The sequence below is a fragment of the Mytilus trossulus genome, chromosome 2 (genome assembly GCF_036588685.1).
Source record: "Mytilus trossulus isolate FHL-02 chromosome 2, PNRI_Mtr1.1.1.hap1, whole genome shotgun sequence".
Classification (NCBI taxonomy): Eukaryota; Metazoa; Mollusca; class Bivalvia; order Mytilida; family Mytilidae; genus Mytilus; species Mytilus trossulus.
This window is the reverse complement of record NC_086374.1, coordinates 82,317,539-82,343,662: the sequence shown is the minus strand read 5'-3', so window position 1 is coordinate 82,343,662 and position 26,124 is coordinate 82,317,539. Positions and strand designations below refer to the sequence as shown.

Below are 26,124 nucleotides of genomic sequence, written 5' to 3'. Positions count from 1 at the left end.
AATTAGGTTAATTATTTATAATTCATTGTTATTTGCTGGTCGAAAGAGATCCCCAACAAAGATGAGAAGTGACAAGAAAATATTTTAAAGACCGTCTTCTTTTAAATTTGTGTTTCTAAAGAAGGCAAATTATAACTAAATCCCACCCCTTGTAATGCTATCTATTTTCCTCTCACTTCTCAATATAAAGCCGTGAAAATGGTGTAGAAAAGCCAACAATTTGATCGAATCTATTCTTTTCTAAACCATTGATCCTCAACATAGGTTAAAAAACAAAATTATATTTAATAAGGGTGACAAAAATGTGATAATGATCGCTATGTCTTCTCACGCGAACAGACAGATTTTCCTGTTGTAATGACTCATTTGGTATCGTTCATTTTATATATTAGGCCTTAAAATACATGTTTAACCTAATCTTATATCAGCCGTAATTCTTTGTCCATACCTCATTTCCTAAATAAAATAAGTCACTTAAAAGTATTGTTAGATCAAAATGTCACGAATGTAACTAGAATGTTTGCATTACTTATCCCCGAAATTGCGCTTCTAATTTTGAACAACACGACGGGTGCCACATTTAGAGCTGGATCTGGTCACCCTTTAGAAGCACTTGTTATATATCCCCGAAATTTTTGTTAGGTTCGTGTTGCTCAGGTTTGAGTTTTCATTGTTCTGTTTTGTGGACGATTGTTTGTCTTTTTTTAACATGACAGTCAGATCACTTTAAAGTTGAACTCTTTTAACGTTTAATGATCAAAATGTTTAATCCATATACTTGAAATTTAATTGGATTAAAATATATGAAAATTGAGATTTGTATAACAATTTTCACCACTAGTTATTCCCCTTTGTTCACTCACAACCGAATGTTAATTATATCTATATATGTGTAAGATTTTAAAAGCTGATTTAAGAGAACAAACGGAAATATTCATGTAAGAAGGATATGTGAGTGTACGAAGCTTTTATTTTTAAGACAAACTTTCCACAGAGTCTGCAGATCTATATTGTGAAATAAGAGAATTCCATAATTTCATTAAACATGTTAAATCTAAAAAAAAACATTATTTAAAAAAATCTAACATTTTTTTAATTTCATAAAATCTAATGTTGACTTATAAAAGATGTCAAGACCAAGCAAACAACGTCTTTTTTTCTATTCAAACTTTTTCTGTGCACACGTGGTTTGATTTAATTATATAGAATCAATTAAACAATAAGATTTATTATCTGATATTATTCCTTTTTCGAACTTCTTAACCCTTGTTATCGTTTTTCTGGAAAAGCTGCATCAGCTGTTAAAATCAAATCATTAATTTTTCAAACATAAAAAGAATGCACCGTTGTAAAATTAAATTATGCATCATTGTTAAACAACACAAATCAGGATATTCAGATTTTGAAAAATATAACTAAATGATAACATCATCATATCATCATTTATCAATTTAAGCATGAATGTGACCATTGAAAAGAATTAGGATAATGGTTTGTGGTCTTCCTTTCATTTCAATGGTTACGTCATTTGATAAAAAGATAACCACACTGTATTATTATTATTTAATATGAGTCTGTATAGAATTTTCCTTCATTAAAACCTGTCTCAGTCAAAAACTTTACTCGTTAACCAGTAAAATTTAACAGTAGTTTACAGCTTTTGAAATTTCATGAATTCACATAAAAGATGCAAATCTTGGTTAAAAAAAAGTCGCGAGGATAGTGACTTTATCATCGGCGATTTAGTCTTTTTCCCTCAGAACTCTAATGGAGCTGTACAAGATGGTACATTATTGCTGAGAACTAGATTGTTGAAATGATTACGTTTGCCAAAGACACAAAATTCCCTTTAAACAGAACGTGTGCAATCAAAAATTAAAATTCAATATTTGTGAAAAACATATGATTCGTATTTTTTCAGATGAAGAGATTTGTTTACATTGCTTTTTAATCTATCATACATAGTCATAACCTTGACACATATGCAGCTGACATCTCTAGTCATTACATCTATTTTATATTTATAAAAAGAGGCTTAAATTGAAAATGTCGTATCCCGCAGATATTTGTGAATCGAACAAAAATACTGCATTAAATACAAAATTAGGTACATATTCCGTCCTTGAACTTCTTAAAGTCTGATAGGCAAGTTATGATATTGAAATGATTATGAGGTTTATTACATTTGATATGTCTCATTAGCATGTGGCATATATACATTGAAACATTCAATAATAACATAGTATAAGTACAACAACACGATCAACCGAAGTGGCAAACAGCGACCCTTTTCTATAAATTTTTATAATGTCGGAAGGCGAATACGGAAGATAAAAAAAGTCCGCAGCATAAGATTGTAAAATAAAGTTATATCCAAATTGATTTTGTGTGTAGATATAAAAGTAAAATAACCAAAAATACAGAATTCAAAGGAAAATTCAAAACGGAAAGCCACTTGCCTATTATCAAAATCAAAAGCCCAAACACATCAAACGAATGGAAAACAACTGTTATATTTCTGACTTAGAACATGTATCATATGGTATGATTAACGATATCAATATAATTTTCTTTGCTTCAAAATCAGTAGTACACAAAAAAATGGCAATGTCAATAAAGTAACTAAAATATTTTGAAAAATTATAATTTTCAGGAAAATGGCAGTTGTTATCTATTAGTTCGTTTAAATGTGCGCTGTATTTTTGTCGTTTGTTTTTTGTTGCACTCAAGTGTTTGTGTTGTTACTTTGTTTTCCTCTTATATTTGATGTGTTTCCCTCAGTTTTAGTTTGTAACCTGGATTTGTTTTCTCTCAATCTTTTTTTTACTTTTATAACAGCGGTATACTACTGTTGCCTTCATTGGACATATTTTTATAAATTTGAAATCCAACTGACTTATACATGACATGTACATATACATATTCTACTCCCACTCTGTTGGTTTTGATTAAATCTTTTGATAAAATAACGCTTTCATTTTTTCCTAGTTAAACGTAATCCGCACCGACAGACTTCTAATAATATTTTTTATCAGATATAAATTCAAGAAAAGGGTTTGCAATAATTATTATGGGGTCAGGTTTCGTATTGTTCCGTATTTATTTAAATTTATCATTTCGAAAAATCAAGAAACAAAATGACAAATACGATTGTCATTTTAAAAAATTCTATTTTTGACATTAAAATTATCTTAAACAAACTGTGTGGTCTGCTTTGGGTGCAATACTTTTTTTCTAAATTCCATATTACTTTGATATCATTTTAACATTTTCTATGTGAAAAGATAAAACAAGCCCCATGTATTCTTTTGAATACAGTTTACTTTAATATTTGATATCCACTTGAAATTACACAAAAGCCATACTCTTTTGGTAAATTGAAAGGAATGTATTGGTGTTATGTTGTGATGACTGGGACACTAGAATTCAATCTTCCAATTAATCGTCAACATGCTGCTGTTGAATATTACATGTACGCTGTTTATACATTTTTCTAATGTTTGTGTACATCATCTGACAACAGAAATGTTTTCCTTCTTGTGAAACTGATACAAAATAAAAATCAAAACCATATATTCACCAGGTTTAATCCACCATTTTCAATATAGGGACACGCCTGTACATAGTAAGAAATATGACAGTTTCAGAAGCGGATCAAGCATTTAAAAAATAAATAAAATGGGTTTCAACAAATGCCCCCTTTCAAAAGAGTTGATCGTCAAAAAAGGTGTGGTTCCAACCCCCAGAGCTTAAACATCTTTGGATCTGCCACCGATTTGTTTGACCTGTTAGAGCTTTTGATTTTGAAATTTTTTAATTACATAAGTCAAAATTCTAATATCATTTTTGTTGTTGAAAGGGTATAAGTTTTCACTTTTATTGTTTTTGTATAAATATATATAATGAATATTGTAAAGTTTAATGATACTAATTAAAATGAGACTGGGAATTGTGTAAAAATCAAAATGTAAATCTGACTGTTTCTAGACAAGTTCACAACAGTGTATGAGTAATTATGATTTGAAAATAATAAGTAGTATTGCACTGTCTGTTAAACCATCACATTCTTCATTACGAAAGAAGTATACACATTAATGTATATTATGGTATTTAGTGGGAGTATATTCTTATTAATATTTTTAATTTGTTTTTAACTCTTCATTAGTTTTCAACACCAAAAAAGCTCGAGAATATATAATTTAATATAAAGAATACATAAAATTAAATTATATTTGATGTTTTGGACTTAAGAATTTTTTGTTCAGAATTTCCTGACTTTGTAGTGAGTTAAAGTGTAGTTGGAATAGAGGATTTTAAGTACAAGTGGTAACACTTGAACACACGATATACTAACCCTTTTGAACTGTTGCTGGTGGTCTCTCTCTGATGTTTTTACAAACCTTTTGGCGAAAAAATTGATAACACTTAAACCACGCCTACTTCACTTTTATGTGTGCCAAAGAGTAGAAAAGAAGAGCAATTGAAATTGTATTTTGTAAAGAGCAAAAGGGATACCCTGTATTATACACTGATAATTGATATATCAACAGCCGGGAAGCCACGGAACGAATCGATCAATCAGATCATTGGATGTCAAAATTCGCGGGCAAAGTGGAGATAATCGGCAATTATCTTATAGGTGGCGCTGTTTCGAAAACAAAACAAATCTCTCGCTAGCGTCAACAGTCGGTAATACGATGATTACACGTTACTACCTTGTAATCGTGCCTGTTTGTACGTGTTTTTTTTAAAGATAAATGTCACAGAAACCAGACTGCACAGCTGAAATGTTATTTGTTTTGGAAAACATTGAAATTCAAGTCGTTTTCTCGAGTCAATTTTCCTTTGACTTCTGTGTCTAAATTTATGGCGGGTAAAAACCCAACCTAAATTTAACTGGCACACTTGCATCCCCCTAAACCAATCAAATGGTAGATGCTAAAAATAAATGAATTATATATAAATGCATCAGGGAAACCTCAAAACTACCCAGCATTCATCCCCAGCTTCCGCAATTTCACCTTCAGAAAGCAGTTTCAAGATTACAGATATTTTCCATTATTGCACCCGTTTTGAACCATTTATAACACCGTTTTTATAGGTTTCCTTACAGATACAGTTTACCTTAAGATAAATATATAATATATTATTATTTTTAGATGTTTTAAGACAACAAAAAACATTCCCTTACCCATTTATTAGCGAGGTTACCCCACAAACCCGTGGCTGAGGCCGTGAGGGGACGAACTTGATAAAAAGTTAATGTGAATTTTCAGTATTTCAGACCAGCTCCTCACTAATATTTTTTTCAATTCAGTGATTTGTTCCTTTCTAACACATGAAAGCACGATGTACAGATTATCTGATGTATTTTTGACTTTCTATATTAGAGTGGCACAGGTTCTGCTGACTAATGATCCTATTTACATTTAGGAATACTTTTTATTTGTTCATCTGTTTTTTTTGGTTGCATATATGTTTTGATGACTTTCTTCATTTACCCATAACCATGTCTGGTCGTAGCAGTTGTAGTAAATTGCACCCAGAGAGAAGACCAGGACCATGTGCCTATTGTAACAATGATCATGTATCAAATAGATATATTCATTTAATTCAGAAAGCGAGTGACTTGCCAGATTTTACCAATTTTGTTTCTTTAAGTTATAAACTTTCTGATTTAGACTGCATATGCAGAAAATGTGAGGGCAAGTTAAAAAAAGCTTTTTCCAGACAACAGAATGATTCCCACACTGTCACTGAACCAGAGGTTTCCCCATTTAAAAAAATATGTACTGAAACTGATAAATGTTTTTTGTCCAATTTTGCAGATGCTGAAGAGTGTACTAGTTCAGATATTCATCATTACACTGAAATCAATGTTCCAGTTTTTGATAAAGCTTTTTCAGTTTCTATCCATACACAGTTTCCAGAATACAGTACCAGTGATACCTTTTTTTCTCATCTTTGTCATTCCCATTATAATAAATTAAACAAATGTATTAACTTAACTGTTGTACAATGTATAGTCTGTGATAAATTTTCTGGAAAAAATACTGGTTCATTTAAAACTGTCAGTGAGGATAAACGGGAGCTATTTTCTCGTTACTTTAACTTTGATATGCATGTGGAAAATTTAATTTGTTGTCCATATTGTTACAATAATTTTAATTCATTTTCTAGATCAGATGCTGCAGAGGACCAGTTGTCCAAAACCACTGAATACTTATTCAATTGTTTGGAAAATTTTACCTTTATAGACACTGAAAAGGTTACATCAGAAAATATAGATATATTTTCTTTCAGGTCTGTCCTAGAATCTGTAATAAATTCTTTTGTAGAAGAAAAAGCCTTGCTTTTACCAAATTTATTTGAGCAGTACAAATGTATTTTACACAAAAATGCAAACAAATTAGGCTTATGTGTTGAGCAGAAGGTTTTTCATCGTCCACAGTGGTTATTTACCATGTTAAAGTCGTGCCTTGGCAGAGCCCTAGCATATTATGTGCCAAACAAGAAAAATTTAGGGAGGATGATATATAGGAATGGTACTGATATATTTGCTTGTTTACATACACTTGTTGTTGAAAATAGTAAATGCATTGAAGAGAATAAAAGATTAAATAAAGAAAGCATTATCCAAGCAGAAAAAATGGCTTCTACTGTATCAGAGGAAAATAGAAAAAACAAACAAGAGCAAAGTCTAGAAGATGCTGTAAAAATCTTAAAAAATTATGTCAAAATATATGTTTCAGATAAAATCAAGATGGACGGACTTCCTGACATAGACAATTTTAATTGTAAAGATGAAATTTTGAAAATCCCCCCTATATTATGGAATTTTATTTTTCGAATTTGTTCTACAGATAATGAAGAGAAAGTACTGAAGAAGTCACAGTTTACTTGGAGTTCGCATTATTCTGAACCTCTTTTTAATATTTTCAGAATGATGCCACGTTTGTACATTTTGAGTTGTATTTTTCATTTACAGAATTCTCAGTGTGTGCAACCTTTGCATTTGTTATGTACAGACATAGCTGACAAATTTTCTAATTCATCAAGTACATTTCTTTCTATTAATGCTAGATTAGGGGCTGGTATCTCTAAGGACTCTCTTAGAAGGTACATCACTAACAGGTGTAGAGAGTTGGAACAAAAACAGAGGTATATTTTATCAGATAGTTTTATTGTAGCCTCATTTGACAATCTTGATAAAAACCAGGCTTACTCTGTAGTATGTGCTGGAAAAGATAGAAGTGGCTTTCATGGAACCACAATACAGACTGTGGTTCCAAAGCCCAGTCAAAAAATTAATATGTTTGATGACTCTAATCTGATTTCTAATCTTAATCATGTTAATCAGACTAACATTGAACATGACATATCTGAAGTTCCCAATTCCAGAGACCGTAAACTGGAAAAAGGAATTATTCAGAAACTTGTCAATCCAGAAGACAAATTTGGACTACCACCTGTTAAAAAGCAAAACAAGTTTTCTGACATGTCACCATCAGATTTAGAAGAAACAGCTGCAGAGATTTCAGCATGGGATGAATTTTATAGAAGTATTACTAAATATGGATTTTCTAAAAACTTTTTTAAGAAAGAAAATATTGTTTTACCAGGTATTAAAACCTTTTTTTCTATTCCTGTTGAATCCACTGAAAAATCAGATTTTTCATCAGTGGCCATATTGGACGAAACAGCAGATAGCAAAGATACAGTATTAAAGGTTTTGAATATTTTATATGATAAATTTCAAGTTGGTCAGTTAACAAATTATGTTATTGTTGTAGGTGATGGAAAGAGTTACGATCATTTGATCAAACTGAAATCTGAATATGGGGAACAAATGGATTGGGTACTTGCCTACCCTGGGGATTGGCATATTTTAAAAAATGTCCTTCCCATATTTGTAAAGATTTATTTTGATGCAGGATTAAAGCAACTTGCTACTAAACATCATCATGGAGCTACATTAAAAGTTTTAACTGAGTGTAGCAAGTTTGCTGTAACTCATAGGTTTTTTATACAAGCTTGGGAAGCAGTTATGAGACATCAAGTGAAATCCTTTTTTGAATACAAATCATGTGAATCACCTTATGATATTCAAATTTCAGATTTAATACTAAATATTATTTCAGATATGTCATTAGATGAAGAAGAAGATGAGGTTTGTAAACCTGATGTCTGGGAGAAGGTATGTGAGAAAAAAAAGGAGATTTTTGCTTTATTTACAGATGAATTATTAGAAGAATATAAAACTTGGCGTCATGAGAACTCCTCAGTCAACCAAACTTTTGCCTTTTGGGACAATTTTGTACATTTAGATTTTATGGCTTATCTTGGTTTGTTCTTCTCCATACGTAGTAGAAACTGGCACTTGCGCAATGTTTCGCTGAAAAAAATTACTTGTCTATTTCATGCTTTTGATAGGCAAAATTATCAGAGACTAATACCATACCATCTTGCTGATCTCCACACCTTTCCAGAACCTGTTATTCAACATTTTACAGCTGGCTGCTTCTCAGTTTCAATTTCAGGTAAACATTTGTATTCTGTAGCATTAGATGAAGCACATGAAATGGAGATTAATTTAAAGTCAAAAAATGCTCTAAACTCTTTCAGCCAGTCTTCTTTAGCTAACCTCACTTTTTATTTACCTTACCGAGCAAAGACATTGCACAACCTTAAATCAGAATTACAACTTGAAAGAGAAGAAGGTTTATACCAGAGAGAAGGTACAATGTCTTATGTTAAAAATGCAGAAAAAACAGTTTGTGAATACATGTGCAATTTAGAAACATCATCTCTGTTTGACATAAACTGTAATGAACATTTACACCATATTTTTACTAGAACTGAAACTGATCATGAACAAACTGACAGTTTGATAAATTACAGAAAGTATGGCGAGGAAGACATGGCTAACTATTTGAAATGCTTTTTATTTAGGACTTATGAAACTGCAGGAAAGCCTCCCTCAAGAAAAAGAAGAAATTTAAAAACTTTTGCCCCTATTAAAATAACTATTCACAAGCAAAAGAAAGAAATTAAAGATCAAAATACAGTGATTTCTTGTTTAAGAAAAAAAATTGCTTTTTCAAAGCATAGTGGTAATGCAGTCAAAGATTTAGACCAGTTTTTACAGTTACCTCGTGCTTTGTGCGATGCAGAAGGAATTCCAGAAAAGGGTCAAAAAGCCACTGCAGCTAATGTCTTTAAAAATATTTATTCTGATGCTTTTTTATTACAGGTTCCTAAGGCTCCAGTATCAAGTAAAACTACTGTCATTATTGATGGTATGTTTATTATTAATACCAGTCCACTTGCCTCACACCAGACCTTTGGTGATTATGGTGATTTTCTTTTTAATAGATGGATTATAAAGTATTATAATCAATATACAGCAAATGAGGTTCATTTACTGTTTGATGATCCAAATAGGAATGGTGTGAGCCCAAAAGACATTGAAAGAACACGAAGGAATACAGTTGTACAGGAACCAGTGGTACGTACATGTATTTCCTCTGACACCCCATCGCTATCAAACTGGAGAAATTTTATTGCAGTTCGGCATCAAAAGCGACTTTTGGTTAACTTTTTGTCTGAATATTTTTTATCTCTTTCATTGACTTATTTCTCTACTAACCAATGTTGTTTTGTTACAGCTGGAGGATTCGACGATGACAGAAAAGACAGAGCAATTTCCATATTAAAGGGTCAGGTGGTAGATTATGACTTGGCATCTGGCAATCATGAAGAGGCAGACACTAGAGTATGGTTACATGCATCAGTAACAACAGCAGATCAAGTCATAATCTACAGCCCTGATACTGATGTATTTTTTATAGGTTTGCCACTTGTACCTGCTTTGAATAAAACTGTATATGTGCAGTTGAGAGATTCACCATACAACAATTCATTTCTTTCCATGGACAAACTGGTAAAGTGTATTACTTTAAATGATTCGCTTTTACAGGGAATTGACAGTGTTTTGATATGTATGCAGTTACTTTTTATCTATAGTGGATGTGATTTTGTGTCATATTTCAGAGGTTGTGGTAAAAAGACATTTTTTGATGTATTTAGAAAGCATGCCTCTTTCATTGTGGGAAATGGAAGCTTTTCAGATGTTCAGGGTAATAATGGCCTTTATTCATTTTACAGGTTGATATGTTCTGTTTATTTTAGTAAACATCGTGCTGCATTTCAGCCTTATTCTACCCCTAAATCATTATTTGATTCTATTTCAGAGGGGGACTTACATGAAAAACATTTATCTTTTATTTCAGCTATCAGAGAAAAGCTGTGGGAAAGAGTGGTCACTGAAGTGGAAATGATGCCAAACCATGAAGCCCTCAAACTACACTGGATGCGGTGTTGCTGGGTGTTTGATTATTGGAGTCAGAGCACCAGCAATACCCATGCACTACCTGATTTGTCAAAATGTGGATGGCAAATCACTGATAATAGATTAGAAATTGTTTGGGACACTGTTTTAAATTTTCAGAAAGTCGAGAAAACTGTAGAATGGTATACTAAAGGGTGTGGATGTAAGACTGGATGCAAAACAAATAGGTGTAAATGTAGAAAGGCACAAAATGAAAACTGTGATGGTTTTTGTGGTCCAGGTTGTAAATGTGTAAACTGTTTTAATGTTCCAGGTAGTGGAGATCAAGTACTAGATATGTCTATTGACCTTGATGATGATGTCATTTTAGATGACACAGAAGAGTTTGAAGATCCAGTTGAGGTTGAACAACCTGAATTAGATGGATTAGTAGAGGAACTTGATCAAACAGATGATTATTGGCTTTTCAGTACTGAAGAGATTTAATTTTTATTCCTTTTCAGACAAAAATACTTTGATGAATGTTTTTCATGGCAAATCTGTTCAGTTTATCACAGACACAGTGCTTTCAGATGAAAAGTGGAATCAAGCTTGAAATATTGTAATAGGTATTCTTTTAATGTTCTGCATATTTAGTTTTTGATGTTCTTGAAATTTGCATTGGTGGGTTTCTGTCAAAATAATCTATATCTAACCAATGCTTTTACTGAAAATAACACTTCTATTTTGAAAGAATGTTTCATTAGAGAAGCCTTGAACCTAAATTTGATAAAAAATTTGCAAGTCTTGAAATCTTGCTTGTCAATATTATTTGATTCAGTTATCTAACTGCATTTGTATGAAATAATTTGATAAAACTTTGTGTATATAATGTTTAGGATTAAAGTGTTATGTTTTTTTTATATTTTTGTATATAACTTTCATGTAAATTGATAATATTCACTGATATTTTTTTGATTTTATTAATATTCATTAGTCGTATTGGTCTTGTTCATTTCAGGTATATTGGGGCTTGATATATTGAAATCTTATCAAAGAGAGATAACTCTTAAAATTTGAGCTATTGGAAAGAACTGCATTAATTATAATCACTATACATGTATTTCTTTTAATAGGACTATTGAATGGCTGTTTTTGATGTTTATTTTAACTAGACACCAAAGGAGATTAGCAAATACTTATGTATAATGCTAGATCTGTAATGTACATGTTTTTTATGCCTTTTTTTTCAGATAGCATCATCTATTATCATAGATATTTTTCTGTTATTATGTTTGTACCACAAATGATCAAGAACAATTGTCTTCACTAATTTGCTTTATGCTTTGTACAAGTTTCAGATCTGTAAATACTGGTTTGAGAAAATTTTATGTTGGATGTACAGATAATAAAGGTATGTATATTATATAAAAATGGAAAGGGCAGATACAGGAGTTTGAAAATACAGTAAAATATGTTATCGCTAATTTTCACGGCAAAGTATATCAACAATGTGAATTATCAGTTGCCTATTAATAGCAACATATAACATTCAAATATATTTGAATGTGGACTTAATCATGTTAATCAGTACAAAGATTAATGCAATTTCACAAATAATTTGACTAGCAACTTTTAGTTTTAACAATATTGATTAGAAGTACACATTTACTTATTATATGAATTGAATGGACTAAAGATCTGAGAGTTTTCTAACTTGTTAACAAAATAAGGCCTTGTAAATATATAATTTTAAAAGGATTGAATTGTTATTTCTTGCAATTGAATATCATTGTTTGTATATAAATATGTATATTAGTTACTAGGTTTTACAACTTGTGTAACTTTTACTTTTATGAAGCTAATTTTGAGCAAAAAAAACTGATGGAGTTGTTTGATTTAAAATGAAAAAGTTATGAAAGCTAAGCAGTTTATTATATTTGTCTGCATGCTATGATAATAAGAGGGGCATATTGATGCTTGCCTTGCAAAAAGTTATAAAATGTGTTTTTTTCTTTTTATTTTAGGTAAGTGAATTGGAATATAGAGATATTGGTTTGCTGTCTTTGAAGGATTTTCCATGGATAGTGAATGAACATTTTAATCAAAAATAAGATATATGATATCTTGCATAGTATTTTTCTCTATATGTTTATGTAATTTGCCACTTTAAAAAAAAAAATTTTAAATTCTTGGATAATCATCTCTGAGAGACAAAATTAAATTAATAAAAATCTGAAGAGGTTCAAATGTGCTCAAAAAAATAATTGTGAAAAAGTTTAGTACAATACATTACAAGATATTCTTTGAAAAGTTCAAAGGAGAGAAGTTTTTAAAGATTGAATGTTTAGTATAGTTAGCACAAACATGTGTTTACTTAGAAAGATGTGCTTATTACATGTCATTATTATTTCATGTTTTAATGATTCAGGTAATATTTTGTGTTGTCTTATTTGTGAATGCTTGTCATTCTGTATCGTCTTGGGAAAGTTGGTATTGCACCTTTAGTACCTCTATGTGTGAATGCTGGTCATTTTGTATCGTCTTGGGAAAGTTGGTATTGCACCTTTAGTACCTACTGTGAATGCTGGTCATTCAGTCTTTTTTTGTGAATATTACCAGTTCATTATTTATTGATGTAATAATCTTCTTTTCATACATCATACATGTATACATTTGTGACCAGATCTGGCAGATCATCAATTTTCTTTTCAAAAAGAATTTGCTGAAACAGGACAACATACCTTTTTTGGTGTTTTATTCGAATAATAATAAACCTCTTATTTGGTCCAACAGATATTTGGTGCTTTTAATGTGATCTTCTGAATATGTGGCAAGTTGTATAAGATGTGTATAGTACCATGTGTTTCAATTTACAATGTTCTTGTAGTTCAATAAATTGTTCATCAGATATTCTCATTCTTGTTTTCTTTTGTGTATGCATCAATACATACATGTATATTTAATAAATATCCAGCAGTGATTAGAAAATGAGTACACACCAACTTTATATGACAATTGAAGTTAATCTCAGCTACCTGGTAGATATTAAGACTTTGAAATTGGTTTAAAAAGTATTGGCTGCTTTTTTCTCCTTCTTTATTTTAAGATTGGAAAAATCAATTGTAACCTGCTCATTAATGGATGTGAACTATTGCTGTATTTGATATATTTTAATCATAAACCATAGTTTGTGTCTCCTAGAATTTCTTTTGTTCTATAAAAGAAACATTTCTGGTAATTCAGTCTTTTTTGGTGAAATAAAAGGAATTGTGAAGAAACAAATATTTGGTCTATCATAAGAAGAACTTTTTACTATTTCCATCATTTTTATAGATGAAGGTGAATGTGGTATGATTGCCATTGAAAAAAAATTCCACCAGAGACCAAATGATGAGCAGTAAAAAAAGGAAGGCCACTGAACTGCCTTCAACAATAAGCAAAACCCCTACCATATGATTAGCTATAACAGACCAAAGTCTTGCAAATCTTATCATAATACAAGACATTATTCAATTGATGCCTATAACTAGACAGTACAAAACTGGATTTCAAAAGAGACTCACTGGCTTCTGTTTGGTTAACTAGTATGTTATATGACATTCAAGATAATTAATGTCAATGTTGTATGTAAAATCTGTCATGATTTATGAGTAAATATTTACATGGTAGCTCTAAAGGTTCTGCCTACTATTGTCTGCTCTTAAGACTACTAAATGGTTGATTTTGGCTGAGACAAAGAAAAGAATGTGAGCTGCTGGAATTTTTCTACATTAAAAAGAACCTCAATAAAAAGGTTGTTCCTGAGAAGATATTTCCTAGATCTTCATAATATTATTTATATTTACTAACCAAATATTGCTGTACATGCAAGCATAGAAAAAAAAACATATTCAAATGACAGATTAATTTCACAGCACCACCCCCTCTCACACACACACATAATATGTACAACATGACAGAACACAAAAAACACAACTTGAATATCAGAGAGTTGGGAAATCAATATGCATGTGTTCAAATTCTTAGCCTGGGCATAGTTGATACTGATTGTGAATTTGATATAAGAACAAATAAACAATAAAAAAAAACACCATGTGTGTATTTGTACTAAAAATATGGAATTAATAAAAATTATAATATTCTTATAATTTTTTAAAACTGGTTGTGTCCAAATGTCTTGCTTTAAAAGGAAAATTAAATACCAACAGTTGTCCCAATTAAATTTTGAGTAACTGTGCAGTGCCAAATATGTAACAATACGCCATAGAAGGTTATTATATTGAAAGAAATTTAAGAAAGGAATAATATTTTTTTCATTTCGGGCATCATTAAGGAAACGTATTTTTCTCACGAGTATTAGGGAAAATCCAGAGGTGTTACGAAGACCTGGATTTCTACCGCTTCGAGTCAAATTCTGACTCTAGGACTGGCACTGATAACTGACACATTTTCATCCCTGAACAAATATCCGTCTTTTATTAACATAAACACAATCTGTAATAATTTTTCTACTGAAAATAAATGAAATACGACCAGCATATCACGATTTAAGGGAATAAATAACTATTTTCTAGGGTGTCAACGCCGGAAAATACTGATTCAACTTTTGTCAGGACATCATTTTTACGTCACATTGTGAATTCTGAGCGGAATCGCTTAAAACGGAGATAAACATTGTTCATATTAAACATTGTGAAGCTTCAATACCAACATAGAATCAACACATGAAGAGAAAAAACGGAAAATTCATTCCCGATTTTGCAGATCAAAAACGTCATTTTGTTTACGTCTAAATCACGTGATCAAAAACGTCTAGAGGAACTCTCCTGCGTCACTGGCTTCCCGGCTGTCAATACAAAACACTTTCTTTATTCTCTTTTAAACTATTTTTACAAATATGGGTCACAGACCCTACAACATTATTATAAGTAATTAAAACTTAAAAGGAAGTACGGCTTGTTATTTTGAATCTTGAATACTGGTTATATCTTACAAAATAATAAATATAGATGAAAAAGCAAATATTGATTTAATCTATTACACCGGTTACTTTACTTCGTAAAAAGTATTTTAGAACACAAGTCTTTCTTTACACATAAAATCACATATCGAAAAAGCGTATTGACATATTTTTTTAAATATTAAACCAATAAGCTTAATACTTAAACATGAACAACATGCCAGCAAGTGTACATATACATGTCAGTAAATGTATTTATTTGGTTTAAAATAGTATTAACTGATGTTCAACAGTAAACGTATGTACATTAAAAAAAGAATTTTTCACTAACATAAAGGCGGAATCAACTAAATATTACATATTTGCGTTGAATTGACTTTAAATTTTACATGTGTTGTATCTTTTGATTTTGCCATTTGATTAGGGACTTTCCGTTTTGAATTTTCCTTCGGAGTTCAGATTTTTGTGACTTTTTAAAAGCTTTGTCGGAGGTTGTATACATTTTGCCCGGATACTCATTGTTTTCATGACTTTCAAGACTTTCATTTTCTTAAATCTCTTGTTTTCATCATTATTTGAAAAACAATAACATCTAAGATGTCAACAGTATCAGAATGAAGATCTCTTCCAACTTTTGTTTCCCTTTCGTATATTGGGTTACTAGTTTTCGTCGCCTGTAGTGTATGTTATAGTTAACACAAAGCAAGCGCACTTGATGGTCTACTAATCAACATAATTAATCAGCAGATTGTTATCAAGACATCATGTCAATAGAATGTAATTTTAAAGATAAAAAACTAATTTTTAACTGCTGTTTTTATCTTTCTAAAGTCTACTTTAAGAAAGGTTTCTAATTATAGTTTTAAATTTTTTATATATAAAATCTAAAATCTGATAGGGTTCAATATATTTGTAATTTTAATATAGGGAAGAATATCAGAATAAAAAAAAACAGTTATTATAATGATAAAATCAACCCTAAAATAATAGCTATTTATATACATGGAATAGGGAAAGGAAGAGACATAAGGTTTATATCAAACAGTATTCTATATATTTCCTTCTTAAAAATTGAGTGTAAACAAAGGTCTAACCTCTCCTTTGTTCATTATATTTATATTTTTTTTTGTAATTGCATAAATCTTAATTGAAATTACGGGGTTTTGCGTATCATGATAATTAAACTGTTTCATATAAGATACATAACGTCGTGACTCCATGAACTGGGATAAAAATAATTTCTATTACATCATTTTACAATCATTTTTAAAAACCGCAAATTACAACCCAGTTCTTTCCTATGTATAATTTGGCTTTGCTCTGACTTTGTGTTAGGAAAACCAGCATTTGACTTGTCGTATTATGAGGAGGAAGATCTGTGGCAGATGGTTTCGAGTTATCAGATGTCTAATTTTTAACTGTGCAAGATAAAGTCTTCATACATAAAAAAAAATTGGTATAATTGTCATATCAAATATCGCTAAATATGTTGCTTTGCGAGTATGAGATTAAAAAAAATGGGCAATACGGGGGAAATATATATTCGCTCTCATTTTTATCTTTGATGAATTATAAATGCAAATGCTGTTGTTAAAGAATATCAAACTTACCCCCAAGATTTGCAAAGGACTTTATGGAGGACTTTCCAAGTCTGATGACAAAATTTGAACCAAAAAACTGCATGAAAATATATTGAATATCAAACATTGACTAGACAGTTACACTGAGGGGGAAAAGGGCAACAGTAGTTTTCAGCTGTTCGAAAGTCATAAATCGATAGAGAGAAAACAAATTCGGGTCACAAACTAAAACCAAGAGAAACACATCAACTATAAGAGGAAAACAACGAAAAAGAAACACTGAAGTGAAAAACAAAACCATCACGAAATTGTGATATGATTACCAAGAAGACAACAGCGAACTTATGAATTATTAACTAAAAGGCTGTGTACGAATTTCAACAATGCATAACATGCACACAGCATAGTTAACTATAAAGGCTCCCGGCAATACTTGTGAATGGATATATCAACAATTGTTATTTTTTGAATGTCGAACCTAAATATAAAAATTTGCTAAAATCAGACAAGAGTTATTGATGGGACAACTATCTAAAGAATTATTGACCGACCCAATATCTATTCTATCTTCTACGTCAATGCTTATTAATTTTTAAAGAAAATATTAGCGTCTTATGTGTCATATTGTCAAGCTGTTGGCATGCTACTTTTTTTAGTTTAAATTATAATTTTTATCTAAACTTGTCTTCTGATTTAAGAAATGATTTGCATTGTTGCATTATTTACCCAATAAAATAATATTTACTATTTAGATAGTAGCCTACTGTTAGGAGATCAATAAACACAAGGCTGCATATGGACAATGAAAGTCGGTCAACACACATATGGTTGGGAACATATTATTTTTGGTCTTCGATTCATCAAAATGATTTTGAACATAATGATAGATCATTTACCTTTTCGATTCACTGATGAATCTTTTGTAGTCGAAGACGAAATGCGCGTCTGGCGTACATAATTATATGATATTAGTTTATCTACAGTTAAATATGATATGAATTCTGAACGGACTGTTTGAAAGACAAAAGTCGAAGATTTGTTGAGAGTTTTCGAATCCTATCATGAATTAACTGTAATGTAATACCTATTACAGCTTGGACATTCGCCCACAGTAATCAAACGACAAATTGTTCGTTCTGTTGTAGGTAGTGACAAAAGATTGAAATTTTTTTTTCATATATTATTTTCAATTTCAATTTAATGAATAAAGCGTTACTAAGTAATATGTACAATGTTAATCTAAGGTTTAACAGTTTTATTTTTTATCAATACATGGCCAAAACTTTTAACAAATATTTTCATTTTAGTTCACTGGTTATAATATATCGATCTGATAGGTGTCTTTTGAGTAATCAATTCTGCGTTTAAAAGTTGATGAAAAGCGTTTCACTATGTCATTCGATACAAGTGAGTAAACGAACGGTTATTTGATATCTTAAGCTCGTAGAACGCCTTTCATTCAAGACCCGACTAGACTATTCAATCGAACTTCAATAATGTCATTTCCATGTTGAAATATGCTTTCATTATTTTTGTATACATGTATCATATAGCAAAACAGCGAGTATATATCATTGTGTTGTTAGCATGTGTTATTATGGTACTTTCTGTTCTTTATTGATATCGATTAAAAAAAGAATAATGTCCACATTTTAATTGGATTAAAAATTGTAAGTTAATGTGTCATTTTGCAGCAACATGCTTTTTAGCATAACACATTGCTATTTAGCGAGTAGTCAATTTCTGTTTTAGTTAAAATTTACAATGGTACTAGTGAAATACAAACATCAGATAATAATGCAATTTTCCTGTGATCGAATGTCTAAAAACTTCGGCACTAAATGTGAAACAAATAAGTCTACTGACAAGTGAGTAAATGGTGGTCGGAATTCTTATTCATTTAACCGGAACCTTTGATAATAAAAGTAAACTTTGTCCAATTATAACAAACTTTGTAACCATTTAAATCTGTGTTTTTTCATAATTGTGATATACAATCTGTTTCAGACAAACATAAACAAATGCGTGTTTTCGTACATATATTATTTTGTAGTTGTACTTTTATTTTTTAAGTGAAAAATAGACATTAGGAACTCCTTTAACATTCTTTTTAACTTGCAATAAGACAAACTAGGCATAAATTGAATTAATGAAAGACTTTTGACGCTATTTCTATTACGATTTAGAAGTTGATAACCTGAAAATTGACACTCGGATAAGATAGGCAAATGATTCTTTATGAGATTGCAAATGAACGTCGGGTATGTCTATTCGCTGTCAGTTAAACCCTAGATAATATATGTAAATTTGTGATTATTTATTGCATGTTCAATCATAGTGACGTAGAGCTTTGTCATTTGTGATGATATTAGTAATGAGAATTTAATATCGTTCCGCACTTTCATAATTTTATGATTTTTTGTAAATTGTATGGAATTAATTATGATGTATGAAATCAGTTCCATCAACTATGATATGATTAACGATGTGGTATTGCCATTATTAAGGGCAATCTATCCTGTCAGAAGTCAAATTTCAAACAATATAAACGTTTATTTTTTCAAATTAACTTCGTAATGGGACAAGGGAAGGCGCAAGATACATTAACATATTCAAATGTTAAAATTTGTGGAAATTGTTTGATAGAGAAGAATACCCATTAATTATTTTGAAAATAGTTTATAATTTGAAACGATATAATCACACTTATGCCTTCTTACCAAAGCATGGATGATGGCTCAGTCCGATTTTGCACATTTTGTTTGATTTTTTACCAATACTCTACTGATGAGTCTTATAAAGCCGAAACCCGCGTTTGGCATAGTAAATGTAAGCCTATTGTACTACATGACTTTATTAATAGATTGCAAACTCATTCAGGCAAAGATATTTTGTGGTGATTCCTCCAAGTATACTGGTTTCTAAAAGATTCTACAGATGGTGTGCCTTAATACAAAATATCAATAACTAGGGCAAAATATTAAAAAATAATTTATGATCTGAAAATCTTGATGTCAATTAAAAATCAAAAAGATAATTTGCAATGTCAATTTCAGTCGTACTACCTCAAAACTATGTTGGAGCATTATTTGTATTAGGAGCTTATCCCTCCTGTATATAAAGTCCGTATGGCAAAATGAGGACGTAAACAAACAGGATTGAAAAGCTAACCTGGCCTAGAGAACCGGATAAGTCAAGTAAAAGAACTTCACGATTTAGATATTCGAAAACGTATGATTAGGTAGAAGGATCTTTATTATAACTCGCAATTTAAAGGAAAATCTTTTCACATTGAACACACTAAATGAAATGGAACTGTTAACGTTTCTAATTGTAGCGTTTCTTCGTTGATTTAATGTATGAAAACAAAAATGTGCTAATCAAAAAAATTAAACCAAATGCTTGTTAAAATTGTGATCAAATTCCACTTAATAGTTATTGAAATTAAAAAGTTATTATGTTAGAACGGCAAAACCGTATAGTGCCATCAATCATTGAATGTATTATATCCAGGCGATATCTTTATGGTGAATACAGCCCATCTATGTTTGAAGTGCGGATTTAAATGACAATTTTAGTATAAAATAATGAAATAAATCTGTCACTGGCGTTACATAATATGACGGAGACCAGTTACTAAAGAACTTTGATCATTGGAATAAAACGTCAACTAAAAGGCAATCATATTTAACAAAACATCTCAATTTTTAGTTATTGAAATGATATTGATTTTTGTTTCATGGTTTTGCAGAATTTTAGAAGTTCGAACATATAAATCAAGCAATTATCATTCTACAATTTGTTGAACGGCCATTAAATATTAGAACACCAACAGGCATAATTATTATCAGATAATTCGTACAAACAGATAAATAGGCTTTTTTGCAAACAATTATATTTTATGGATAAATATGCTAACATAATTTTTATAGTTAATGATGTAATACAGCAGTAAATAAACGACTGCTATTTACATATTATTACATAACAATATGACGCTTGAACATGAAATTAGAATTGACATTATAGTGCTCTTAAATAAAATAAGTCAGAACAAAAAGCTTATAAGAACATATCTATTTTTAGGCGAACTCGTTTCATTTCAACACTTTATTCTTCACTATTTTATTCTCATTTTATGGAAACAATTAAAGTTTTGTTTGTTGGGCTATGATGTATACTGCGTTGGTATAAATAACCAAATATTTAAACGAAATATAAAACAAGCCATAATAAAAAATGTACTGTATCATGCTTTCCAAATATTTTAATATTCAATGGTTTTTCTCAATTTTGGTTTTCAATTTGTGGAAGTTATATTTTGCCGGACACAATTAACATATGTGTTCAAAGGAAGAAATGCAACCAAAAGAAGAATAACATTTATTGAATGTTATATTTTTTTAACCCCCCCCCCCTTAATTTTCCTAGGATTTAAAAAACTGCATTAGTTCTAAGATTTCCTGATAAGATTGAACAAAAATATGATTGTTACGAATGCTATCATTCACTAAGTAGCAAATTTGCTGCACTTACTGTACATTTGCGGAACTGATAGTAAATTCGCTACCCTAACTGTAAATGATCATGAATATTCAAACATTCTATCTTTTTTTATTTTTAAATATTTGCGAAACTTGGATTCCAAATTCTATAGACATTAAAAGGATTTTGTTGATATGTTAAGCGATTGTAATTTGATCGCTACTTGTAGTTCTGATTATTCCTGACGAAGTTAAATCATATGATAGTACAAAAGGATGTAGAATAAAGTTTTTTTTATGCACACAAAATTGTATGCTTAATAACTCAGATTAAAAGTAGTCGTGAATATATTTTCAATTTTATCAATTCTGAAAATTAATTGTTGTCGTATTATTGTTTTCGCGTCAAAACTTGACCAACGCATGTTTAATTTATTATACATATTTACTCTATCATCTTATTATTATAATCCCTTTATTAAAAACAAGCGGAAGTAACTAACTGTTAGTTATCACATTGGAAATTATCATGCACTTTTGATATGTCTCGCCGTATGAGACAAAAAAGGAAAGGTCAAAATAATTCAATAGTAATTACCTGTACTTAATATGATTTGGATGTTGTTTATTAGTACTCTTGATATTGGAGAAACAAAGGCAACAGTAGTATACCACCGTCCGAAAATCATAAATTGATTTAGAAAAAAAAACGGGTTACAAACTAAAACCTTGGGAAACACATCAAATGTAAGAGGAGAACTACGACACAACAGAAACGCAACACTAAAATGTAACACACACAGAAACGAACTATAATATAACAATGCCCATGGTACAGTACATTTTAAGTAAAAAATGTGGGTTGAACCTTGTTTTGAGAAACGCTTTCAAAACCTGGTATATATGATGAGTTAATTTGAAGACGTTGTTACTAAGTATCTAAATTTGTTGACATTTTCCAAAAGAGTACACATATGCATACATTCATAGATCCATTAATTTCTTGTATCATTATGTGGTCTGTAAAGACACTTCAAGATTTTAATCAAGAAATAATTTTTGCTGTCAATATCTAGTAGATTTTTTTTTATATTTGAATTGTTTAAATTGTTAACTTTAGGTCTTAAAACGTTAGCAATACTTGATAACGCATTTTATCCCCCACCCCATTCTTTCGAAAAAAATTTGGAACAATTTAGAACACTTTTATGATTAAAGCACACGCATGAGTCACATCAGACCGATCACATTTTTTTTAATTGAGAAAAAGTATTATAAAAAAATGTTTTACAATTTCAGAGAATACTAACATTAAGATTTTCATTTTAATAAAGTGTTCTTGTTTCAAGGCAATTAAATGTCTCTTAAAAATACGTATAGCGTCGTACAAATAATAAATGACCTGTAATTGAACCGATTGTTTAAACAATTTTTGATAAATTGAAACAATCAGTAGAATTCAATACCTTCCCTTTTACAATTGAAAACCACAGCAAATCATTTACAAGTGATATTTCTGGCAGAGCTGAATTTTGGCAATTTTTTTTGTTATACCTAATAAAATATTGATGTCTTACATATAACATTTAAAAAGTCTTACAAAACAATCTTAACTCTAAAAAAGAAGGGAGAAGCCGACAAATCCTGACAAATTCTGGATTAGGATATGTCTACTTTTTCGGAGCACATTAGTTAGCCCCTTATTTTGTTGGGATTATGTTACTCATTTTATGATTTTCTATGTTGTGTTTGTAGCACTGTTATTTGTGTTTTCCAGGAAGCTCATATCCCAAAACCATGACTGTCAAGGATTTGTAACTATTAATTTAGGATCAAAGGGGAAAAACATATCTTAAGAATAAAAACTAATACTGACTAAGTTTTCTATACATATATTGGGTTGAAAAATAAGAAGTTTCGAAAACGTATTTAGCCGATCCTAATAAATCTTAGGGTAAGAATTCAGCAATTATGTCTATATAGAGCTAACGGTGAGTTACTATTATCGGTACAGCTCAAATTGTCAAACATGTCATCAATCAAGTTTGCTACACATGTGGTTGACAGTCGTATGTTATGTAACAGTTAAAGTATAGAAGTAAAAATGTAACTAGTACCTTTGAGAATGTAGTCGACTACGACCGCGTCTTCTTCTTTGCACGCTATAGCATCCAGTGTCAATGACGTCATGGGATAATTCGTCAAATATTCCGGCATATTATCGGCTGCTGTTGAAAAGAAAACATTCAAATACACTGTGGGAAATTGGTCAGTTCTTGTCTTTTTATTGACTTTGAAAGGTGCTAATTTGTTAGACGAATTTTAGAAACGTGTGAAATAGACATACGATGTCACAGAGTCACATGATAAATCAGGGGAGATTTAACTGATGCAAAATGTTAGCGTCTAAAAAACTTGCAATTTGGTACGCTAGAAGATGGGTCGAAAAAATTTCTGCATTTTCATTTTTCTCGAATAACTGTTTTTATGTAGTCTTTGTTCGTGTTATAGAAGTTTTCAAGCCTATAAAGTGACCGTTAGAAAAAAAAATCACAGTTTTCATTGACTGATATTTTTTGGTCGATTTCCGTTTGAAAATAAATTTAAAGTCTATATGAATGCAAAATGCCAAGTGGTGGTAACTGGTCCTATTTATTTTTTGCATCCATTGTTGTCACAGATTGTGGAAGATTACATTAATTTGTTTGTTCGAACTATTTATAGAATTAGCATTACTGTTATTTAAATTAAGCTGATGAATATTATAAGTTGATTGAAATAATTTTGTCCATATGAAAAATGATACAATTGTTATGTTTTCATATCATGTGATATCAAAAGATATGTGGGGTTTACCTCAAGGAGACAGCTACCAAATGAAAATATCAAGTAAACGACATTCAAATGGGCTATCCACATACTTTAACATTATAAAGGTGTCTGTATAATTGGTCAAACACTTAATTGTCTTAGAAAAGTAAGAATACATTGAATTCTGCCAAAATAAAAATATAGAATAAGACAGCAGCTGAACAATTTCTTGATTATGACAAATAGGCCTTCATAGATGTGACAGGTCTAACCGTATTCGATTTTTATATCGCAATCCTCAAATTATCTAAATAAAAAAACATTGACCAATAAAAAAAAGTACACAAAAAAATACAATGAAAAAAAGTAAAATATTTTACTCATCACTATAATAACGTTATAAAAGATATCGAAATTACAAGTACCAAAAAATTCAATACACAATATTGTTATTATATACCGTATTAGCATTAATATCTGTTTAATTCCGACTTACATCTTATATAAAATCTAATATAATAGACCTATAATGAATCGTAAGTTCAAATTGTTTGAAATTGGAAGGTTTTTTGTAAGTATCTGTAATAGACGGCTATTAAACATTATATAATATATCTAAAAAAAAACAATACCTAAAACATATACATTATATTTATTTTTTATAGTAATAATCAAATATACATTTTATATTGTAAGCCGCTATACTTATCAGTCAGTGTTTCGTCTATATGAGAAGGTTTGTCACTTTAATTAAACTTATCCTAGATACCATGCAGGCTTACAATTTTGTATGCCAAATATGTTTTCTTCTACACAAGGCTCATTGGTGACGCTCGAATATAAAAATAATAAAAGGTAAAATAAAATTCGAAAAGTTTTTTTCAAACATTGATGATGTTAGCTGTTAAGGAGGTGAAAAATCCTTAGTATTTCGGAAAGTTTTTTAAAGTGAGTTTACATTTCATCTAAAAAATATAATGAGACGAGGCAAATGGCAGATTTTTATTTCAATATAACGTACAGTAGTTATAGAATAAGACCAATTTCAATACCCAACCCCCAGCGACCGAAACTATCTTATGTGCATTATAAGAACATGAACAAAAATCAAAAGATGTCCATTATTTTTATTTGCATTCAGTATACATAAGACACTCACACTATTAAGTGATATTTGCAAATATGCTATAAACGTGATGCACAAGTTGTCATTGCTTAGTGTAGTTTAAAAGACAATGAAACAAACAGAAAATGAATAATGCAAACTATCAATACATGATGAAAGGCACACTCCGTTGTTATAAATGTTAGTCTCTACGAAAAAATACTTTTCTATCAACATTCCAACATTTATTCAACATTGTATCTATATAGTTGTTCTTTTAATCTTGCTTTGTATATTCAAAATGAATAAACGAAACTTGAACATCATTAAACTGCTATTGCTACAAGTTTGATAATATCTTAATTTTATTATCAAAAAGATTTTATTTCGAAAAATGAGTTAATTTAACTAACATTAAAAGCTCGGATTTAAGTTGTCGTTTCTAAAAATAACACCTCAAATGAAATAAACAAATATCAATTCAACGTTATTTTGCAAAATGTAACATGACTACTTACTTATTCTAGAGGCTCAAACTAGAACCTCGTGTCGTTGAGTGATATTTAATTTTTACGCAAATACGTTTTGTAAATACTGATTGTAATTTTATCCAATGAAAACATGGTGACTATTCAATACAAGATATTGACAAAATAGAACAAAAGTGACATCAATCTGTGCCCACCCCTCACATCATCTAAAGATATGCTCCACCGAGTTCCTACAAGTTGACTAAATAATAAAACCGTTTGAAATGATATGCCAGTGATGACATGGGTAATTGAGTGTTAACGTTCAGTCAATGCATATTTAAAGCTTTAAACTTCAACCATAACATACATTATAAGACG

General features: G+C 30.3%; 1 protein-coding gene and 1 long non-coding RNA gene across 2 annotated transcripts in view; one reads left to right on the top strand and one right to left on the bottom strand.

The window, feature by feature from the left end:
- Positions 1-25,822, bottom strand: part of LOC134708142 (nuclear hormone receptor FTZ-F1-like) — a 42,550-nt gene extending 16,728 nt beyond the window's left edge. The window contains exons 1-2 of the mRNA XM_063568455.1: positions 25,792-25,822; positions 23,475-23,585 (exon numbers count right to left, since the gene is read on the bottom strand). Coding sequence (XP_063424525.1) covers positions 23,475-23,574 — 100 coding nt within the window. The 5' untranslated portion in view covers positions 23,575-23,585; positions 25,792-25,822. The remainder of the gene's footprint in view (positions 1-23,474; positions 23,586-25,791) is intronic.
- LOC134705453 (uncharacterized) lies at positions 11,614-13,241 on the top strand. The gene is made up of 2 exons (XR_010105569.1): positions 11,614-11,744; positions 12,358-13,241. It is a non-coding gene; the product is annotated as an uncharacterized LOC134705453 (long non-coding RNA).
- Positions 25,823-26,124: the final 302 nt, after the last annotated feature.